Here is an 8,638-nt window from a genome sequence, read left to right on the forward strand (position 1 = left end):
AATCAGTGTTCTTCTCGATGACTCCAACTACCTTTTATGGCGGCAGCAAGTTCTTTTGGCTGTTAAAACTTACAAGCTTCAACAGTTTCTTGATCTCAATACTGTTCTACCACCTCAAGTGATTCTAGGCGAGGATGGTGTGTCTCAAGAAAATGTTGAGTTCTCCAAGTTTGAACAGCAAGATGGTGCCATTGCTTCTTGGCTTTTGTCTTCGGTGAGTCAATCTATTTTACCTCATCTTATTGGCTTGGATACAAGTGCTCAAATCTGGAATGCTATTGTGTCCCTCTATGGAAGTAAAACTACATCACGACTGATGTTTTATCGTCGAGCACTACACTCACAACGCAAGGGGGACCTTACCATGAAAGAGTTCTTGATGAAAATTAAGTCCTACTGTGACAATCTTGCCAGCTGTGGAGAGATTATTAGTGGGCGTGAGCATGTCACCGCAATCCTCAATGGGCTACCTTCAGAATATGAGTCTGTCATCTCGATTATTGTGGCTAGCCAACTTCCTTACAGTCTTCAAAATGTCACCACCATGTTAATAGATACTGAAGCTCGACAACAAGTTATGGTAACGGAGGTCCCTGCCTCTACAAACTTGGTCTCTCAGCAAGCGTCAGATTCAGACAGCAACAGTCGATCTTTATCGTATCGACCTTCAACTACTCGAGGTCGTGGGCGTGGTCGTTCTTCTGAAGGCCGTGTTCAGTGCCAATTATGTGGAAAGATGGGGCATCTCGTTGATCGGTGTTATCATCGGTTTGATGCCTCCTACAAAAGCACGGGCTACAGGCCTTCGCCGCAAGCAAATATGTGTGTTTATGGTCCTGGTTCATCTCCCTGGATGCAGCCCTCTGTCCCTATGGTGCCATCTATGATGTCCTTGCCGACTGCACCCTGGTCACTTTCACCAGGCTGGCCTTATCAAGCAGCACTCACACCCTCTTAGACGAATCCATTTATAAGCAACACCTTACAATTAGCTAATGCATCTACTCCTGCTGCCCCATCGACTAATGCTTATCTTGCTACAGCAGAGACAGTCGGTGACAACGCTTGGTATCCTAACTCTGGGGCCACTCATCACCTTACTCACTCGGCTTCTAATCTTGGTGAGAGTCCTTCTCAAAATGGACCAGGTAAAGTCTATGTTGGAAATGGTAATGCCCCGCCTATGTTATGTTCTGGTCAGTCGTCCCTGCTTACTAGATCGGACCATTGTATATGAAATCTTTATTGGTTGCACCTGGAATAACCAAAAATCTGCTCTCTGTGTCAAATTTACACTAGATAATCAGGTCATGTTCGAGTTCCTGCTTACACAATGTCAAGTATGGGACCTGAAAACTAAGGAGGTGCTCCTTCATGGCTCGGTGCATCATGGGCTTTACAAGTTACATTTACGAGCTGCTGCAGAACAAGGGCAAGATACATCCACTGCATTCAATGCTCGTTGCTTCGCTGCTACTACTCGTGTCCCTCTAAGTGTGTAGCACTCTAGGCTAGGACATCCTTGTAAAAGTGTTCTACTCAAAGCTTTACAAAGCTGTAATATGCTCTTTGATGACAATAAAGAAAATTTTGCATGTGTTGCATGTCATCTTGGTAAGGAACATAAGCTTCCATTCTCCAAGTCAGTGACTGTTTATTCTGCCCCTTTACAGTTGGTAGCAGCAGATGTCTGGGGACCAGCACCGATAACCTCAAATGGGTTTCGGTATTATGTAGCTTTCACAGATGCTTACACTCGGTACACGTGGGTTTATTTTTTACATAAGAAGTTGAGGTTCTTCATATTTTCCCTCACTTTCATAAACAGGCTGAAAGGGTGCTTGGGGTTCCTCTTCGAACATTACAGACAGATGGAGGCGGCGAGTTTCAGGTGTTGAAGCAGTATCTTACTCAGCACGGGATTGCACACTGTTTTACATGTCCCTACACCTCATCTCAAAATGGATTGGTTGAACGCAAGCATCGTCAGATCGTTGAAACAGGTCTTTCCATGCTGGCACATGCATCCATGCCAATTGCCTACTGGAATGATGCCTTCAGTTGTGCTGTTTACCTTCTTAACCGGTTACCTACAGCTCCTTTAGCTTTTGTATCACCCTATGAAAAACTATTTCAAACTAAACCCAACTATTCATTTCTTCGATCTTTTGGCTGTCTTTGTTTTCCAAACCTCAGACCCTATAACAGCAATAAGCTTCTGTTTCGTTTTACCCCTTGTACTTTCTTAGGTTACTCACCTTGTCATAAAGGGTATAGATGTCAAGCTAGCAATGGCCGAATCTATATTTCTCGTCACGTCACTTTTCACGAGTCTGTGTTTCCCTATGCCAGTATTCCCACTCGTCATCCCACATCTCAGTCATACCCCCAATACAGCTCAAAGTTGCTTGTTTTATCACCTGCCATATCTAACAACCCTCCCTCATCTTGTGTCACCCTGCCCGTCTCTAGCTTACACAACTCCCCTACATCAACGTCCAATACCTCTACCAGCCAGACATTACACTTATCTCCTTCTAGCTCTGCTGACCAGGTGCACTCTTTATCTACTGCATCCAGCTCTCCAGTTCTCCCTCTCATGCAATGGTTACTCGCAGCAAAGCAGGCTTCTTTAAGCCAAAGGTCTTTCTGAGTACCGTGACTTGTTTTGAGGTTCCTGTTGATATACATGCAGCTATGTAGCATAAATGCTGGGTTGATGCTGTTCATGCTGAACTTCAGGCGCTTGAACGCAATAACACTTGGACTTTGTGTCCCTTACCATCTCATCGTCGAACCATTGGCTGTAAATGGTTATTTAAAGTTAAAAAGAAAGTAGATGGTACACTTGATCGCTACAAAGCACGACTGGTTGCCAAGGGATATTCCCAGCATGCAGGCATTGATTTCCGAGATACGTTCAGTTCGGTGGTTCGAGCTGTTACCATCAGAACAGTTCTTGCTGTTGCAGTAATGAAGAAATGGCAGCTGCGACAAGTCGATGTCAATAACGCATTTCTCAATGGGGAGCTGACTGAAGAAATTTTTATGGATCAACCTCCTGGCTTTGAGGTGTTTGATTCATCGGGTCAGAAGCTGGTCTGTCGTCTAAACAAAGCGCTATATGGACTCAAACGGTTTTTGACTGACGTGCTTGGGTTTCATGCATCACACGTTGATCCCTCCCTTTTTATACGAGACTCGTCTGATGGTCAGCTGTTGCTTATGGCTTATGTAGACGATATAGTCATCACTGGCAGCTCCGATGCAGCTATAGATTCGGTGGTTCGACAGCTTCATAGTAAGTTTGCATTTAAAGATATGGGCAGACTCAATTTCTTTCTTGGCATAGAAGTCCACACAACATCTCAATGGCTATATCTCAGCCAAAGGAAGTATGTTCAGGAGATTTTGGCTAAGGCTGGTATGACAAGTGCTGCTGCAACACCGACACCCATGGTGTGTATGCCCAAACTGGTGGCCTCTGATGAGAGTCAGGCTTGTCTCGATGGACATCTGTACAGAAGTCTTGTGGGAATGCTGCAATATTTGTGCATTACTAGGCCAGACTTATCGTTTGGTGTAAATAAGCTCAGCCAGTAGATGAACTCTCCTAGTGACCGTCAATGGAGAGCAGTTAAACGTGTCTTGCGCTACTTAATTGGGACGTTAGAGTATGGTTTGTGTTATTCACATGGGCAGTGCAAGCTTGTTGGTTACTCAGATGCAGACTGGGCATCTTCGGTTGAAGACAGAAGGTCCACTACAGGTTATGTTCTTTACCTTGGGAAGAATCCAATAGCCTGGTGCTCCAAGAAGCAGGCTGTGGTGTTCAGGTCTTCCTCGGAGGCAGAATATCGCAGTCTTGCCAACTGTGTGTCCGAAGTTCTATGGGTTAAACATCTACTGGCAGAAATTGGGGTTGGCCTCGAACAGCCACCAGTTGTCTGGTGTGATAACACTTCTACTATATCCATGTCAGCAAATCCGACTCATCATGCAAGAGTCAAGCATGTTGAAATTGATCACCACTTTGTGCGAGAGAAAGTCCTTGATGGCACTCTTCAGGTGAACTATGTTCCATCCGCTCATCAAGTTGCTGATATCCTTACAAAGCCTATCTCCCCTAAACAGTTTGCTGAGTTTCGACAAGCACTACAAGTTACATTGATCAATACTGGTGTTAGCAATAAACTTCAGAAGAGGAAAGTACCAGGAGAATGTTAGAGTAGTTGAAAGGAAGTTATTCAGTTACTAGTAGCAGTTAGCTAGCAGTTAGCTAGTAGTTGAATGCGTTAGTATTATGAATGGAGAACTTGGTTTTACTATCATTCTATTTTCTATATCTCTAGTATTGTGTATACTTCAATAGACCATAATATGCATATATTGATACACGTGTTAAGCTTATAATAGTCATGGATGTCTATTCAAATTAGCTCTAAACTAACCATGTGTTTACCTTCAAACCAATCCAGCATGCATGCATATGCTTTCATAAATACCAACTTACAAACCAAAGGATTATATACATGACAAGTCCATGTGTGAGCATGATTTCATATGAAACAAAAACAAGGTTCTAACCTATCTTAAGTCAACATTATTAAGGAGTACTCCTAATTTTTATTGACTACTTTCAGTATGTTACTAAAGCTTTTAAGTAGATAATTTGTCATAAATTTTACAAATTGAATCAAATTAAATAAATTAAGTAATCTTATTTAATCAATTAATTTCTATTAAATACTCTTTGTATTTTAGTCACATATTTTAATCCGCGACCCGTTTATCGAAATAAATTCATCGCAATCACTTAAAAGCGGACAATGAAATAATTGCAATTTTTACCAATGAATCCGACTGATATCACACACAACACCGCATATCCCATGCATGTAAAAGACGTGTACAGCGTTGTATACAATAATTTCGCAGTAACCTTCGATAATCCACACAAAAAAACAATTTCCCATCTTTTTCAATCAATTTTCCTTCAAATTTCTTCCTATTTTAATCCCTTTTGACCTCTCCCAAATTTTCTTTCATTTCCAATCAATAATTTTTCCTCCCTTTTCACCGGAGGAAAAAAAGAAAAGACACGATGCCGCAGACAAGCAATAACATCGTCGGCTTCGTCAACCTCCTTTCATTCCTTATCTCGATCCCGATGGTCATCGTCGGCGTGTCAATGAGCCAAGGGAGTGCAGAGGAATGTTATCAAGTGATGGCTAAGCCAATGATCATAATCGGAGGTTTCTTCATGTTTTTTCTCTGGTGGGTATAATCGGCGCGTGTTGCAACGTGACGTTCTTGCTTATTGTTTACCTTGTCCTCATGATGTTCGCTATCATCGTCGGCATCATCTTTTCTATGATTACGATGATAGCGACGAGTAAAGGGGCGGAGAAAGTGAAAACCAGAGAGGGTTATAAGGAATATCGACTTCCCGATGACCCTAGTTGGTTGGCTATGGCAATTTTAAAAGAAAATAGCTGGGAAAGTATTAAGAGTTGTTTAACTGTGCCTGAACATAATGTTTGCACTGATTTAAAAGAAAGACAAATTAATAGTACTGCCACGGAATTAGACCAGAATGAGTTAACTCCTATTCAGGTATTTTTCTCTCTGATCCCTCTACAATAATTTTTATCATTTCTAGTCATTCTGCATTTTGATTTCGATTTTGTTGATGGGAGGTCGCTCTCTGAGCCGATGTTTATATTTAGATTTAACCTAGGTTTTTGTCTCTCAATTTCGCAGAGAGCCCTGTTCATGGAGTTTAATTAGTGGGAGCGTTTGATCCATCAAGAAAATATTTTAGCATTTGTCTTTGGTAGGGGCTCAAACCTATGCCCTTATATGGCATTAGTGGCTGTTGAGAGGAGATTTCTCTCAGGCCAGTCTAGGACCCTGGATGTAGTATTATTCCCGGGATACATATACTCAATTTTAGTTTGAGTTTTTGTCTCTTGACTCTGCGAAAAGCCCTTAACGAGTTCATAGAGTTTAGTAAGAGTGTCTAGTCCACTAAAGAAATGTTTTAGCATTTGGTGTTGATAAGGTTCGAATCAATGCTCTTATATGACATTAGCAAGTAAAGATACCATCACTTGACTAGAGTCTCAAAGACAAAAACCCTTAACTAAAAACAAGTCCAGACAAGAGAATTGGTCAAATTATTACTATTTTTCTAATTAGTTAATTTTAGTTTCTATATTTTTTGAATTGGTCAATTTTACTCTTTCTACTTTTTAAAATTTGAAATTCCAATAATGACCGAACACTAGCTATAAAGTTCATTTGGTTAAATCCTGGTATTAACCATGCACTATACATAAAGTTGTAGATTAAGTCCATATTCTCCATTTAGATCATTTTCAAAATTCATTTGGATAAACGGTAAATTTAACTCTGCTGAGGTTGAAAACAATAGTGGCGATGTGATTAATTTCTGTAGCGGTCAAATTTAAAAAAAATTGTTTGATATGTGTTTGAATTCAAACGTAACAATTATGATAAAGTGAGAATAGAAAATGATCATCAAGTACATTAAATTAAAATGTATATACAATAAATCATTAAAATTTATATTCAAATTAAATAAAAATAATTAAAATTACCTGAACTAATTATAATTAACAATTATTAAATTTACATTAAATTTAATAATATATATTAAAAATATGTTATATTAAATAATATTTAAAATTATATTTCAACTAAAAATAAAAATAACAACAACACATAGTCTAACTTCCGATTATATTTTTTATTAATGAAATGTTTTTAATATATTTTATATAAAATTTAAATATTTTATAAAAATAATAATTTAACATTTTTTATTTTACGCAGGAATAGAATTAATTTTACTAAAATTTGAGATAAAAAATTCTTATAGAAAATTAATTTAGTAAAAAATGTACTCAATACTTCATTAAAAATTATTATAGAGAACCCAAGTTGTGACCTATATTTGCAGAGGTGAAGTCAAAGGGAGGCAGGCAGGGTCCTTGACCCCCTTAGATCAATGGAAAATTTATTTTATAGCTCCCTTTTCAAAATTAAAATATTTAATTTAGTTTATTTTAACTTTTGATTAAAAGGAAAAATTATAATTTTAACTCTTTTAAAATATTAATAATTTAAATTAAATATTTTTTCAAATTTTATAATTTTATCTGGACTCCCTAAATAAAATTTTTAACTTCGCCCTGCTATTGGACATATGTTAATTATAGCAATGAAATTGTTATAAAAAGTAAAAATAAAATATAAAACATCGGTTTTATAATAAACTTAAAATGTTATTATAGAAATGGCTGATTGAATATATAAATTGCAGTCAGGTTGTTGTAAGCCACCGAGCGAATGTGGGTTCGTATATGGAGGAATGACAACGTGGACCAAAAACAACGGTGGATCATCGAAGAACAATGATTGTAATCTATGGAATAACGACGACAAGACACTGTGCTTCGAATGCCAGTCATGCAAGGCCGGCTTCATATACGGCGTCAAAGATGCTCGGAGGAAATCGTCGGTCGTTAACATCGTGTTCTGCATCTTCATCATCATTTTCTATTTTATTAGTATTTGTGCTTTAGGGAATTCTGCCAAACATGGTTGAGGTTGAATATTTCACTCTTTGTTTCCATTATTTATTTAATTTTTTAATTGGATTTTAACAAATATTTTCAAAAAAAAAATTGTTGATTGATTTATTTATAGGATAAATATTAAATTTATACAGATTCAATGTCCAAATTTGATTCGGTGCAATTATACATATTCATATGTGTACATAAACTTTAATCTAATGTGTAATTTGATACAAGGGCGAAATCAAAATATTTTTTTTTGGAGGGGCCGAATTAGAATTATAAAATTTTAAGAGAGCCAAAAATTGTAATTTGTTACTGAATGTAAAATTTTACAATTTTCAAGGAATTAAACTATAAACTTTTTTGCTTTAGGAGAGCATAATTGAATTTTAAATTTTAGGAAGGATTGAAATACAATTTTTACCATTAATTTAACTTAAAACTTTTAAAATTCTCAAACGACTAAAGCGGCAATTTTCCATTTTAGGGTATTGGCTTCACCGTTGATTTGATACATAAATATTGATTTAGTGCAACTATACAAATGAAACTTGAATTATGGTTTATATGTATAAATGAAACTTTAACTTTAATTCAATTGTATATATTTAAATAAACAAATATATACGTTTATTTTCATATGGAATTAATATAATTATTAATACATGTGATATATTAACGTAAAATGGTGTTAATTCAATAACGTTGTTAGTGATTTGTGAAAATCGAATCAAAACAAAGTTTCACGTATAAAATCGCACAAAATCAAAATTCATATATGACATTAGACATTAGATCAAATTTATGTATAATTTTAATATTTATTCAAAAAAAAAAACAAAGAAGAAATTGGAAATCTTGAGCTACTACTCAAACTAGCATCTCGATCATTACTATCAAGTTTAGCATCAAAGTTTTGAGAATCAAATCGATTGATCGAATGCACCATTGCCCTTTATTATTTTACGAATCAGATCGATTGATCGAATCGAATAAATTAAAATATCAATTTAAAATAAAAGATTAGACGG

The 8,638-nt window shown here is 36.9% G+C and overlaps 1 protein-coding gene across 1 annotated transcript; it reads left to right on the forward strand.

The window, feature by feature from the left end:
- Positions 1–5,044: 5,044 nt before the first annotated feature.
- On the forward strand, positions 5,045–7,768 carry LOC121212614 (tetraspanin-8). Its single transcript, XM_041085733.1, has 2 exons — positions 5,045–5,616; positions 7,349–7,768. The coding sequence occupies exons 1-2, from the start codon at positions 5,338–5,340 to the stop codon at positions 7,631–7,633; spliced, it is 564 nt and encodes a 187-aa protein (XP_040941667.1). The 5' UTR covers positions 5,045–5,337; the 3' UTR covers positions 7,634–7,768.
- The last annotated feature ends 870 nt before the right edge of the window (positions 7,769–8,638 follow it).

This window comes from Gossypium hirsutum, chromosome A13, assembly GCF_007990345.1.
Source record: "Gossypium hirsutum isolate 1008001.06 chromosome A13, Gossypium_hirsutum_v2.1, whole genome shotgun sequence".
NCBI lineage: Eukaryota > Viridiplantae > Streptophyta > Magnoliopsida > Malvales > Malvaceae > Gossypium > Gossypium hirsutum.

Bases quoted from the DNA above. Each gene is read 5' to 3' on its own strand.
- LOC121212614 (XM_041085733.1), top strand. From the start codon at position 5,338: ATGATGTTCGCTATCATCGTCGGCATCATCTTTTCTATGATTACGATG. The intron at 5,617-7,348 runs GTATTTTTCTCT...TATAAATTGCAG, and splicing joins ATGAGTTAACTCCTATTCAG to TCAGGTTGTTGTAAGCCACC.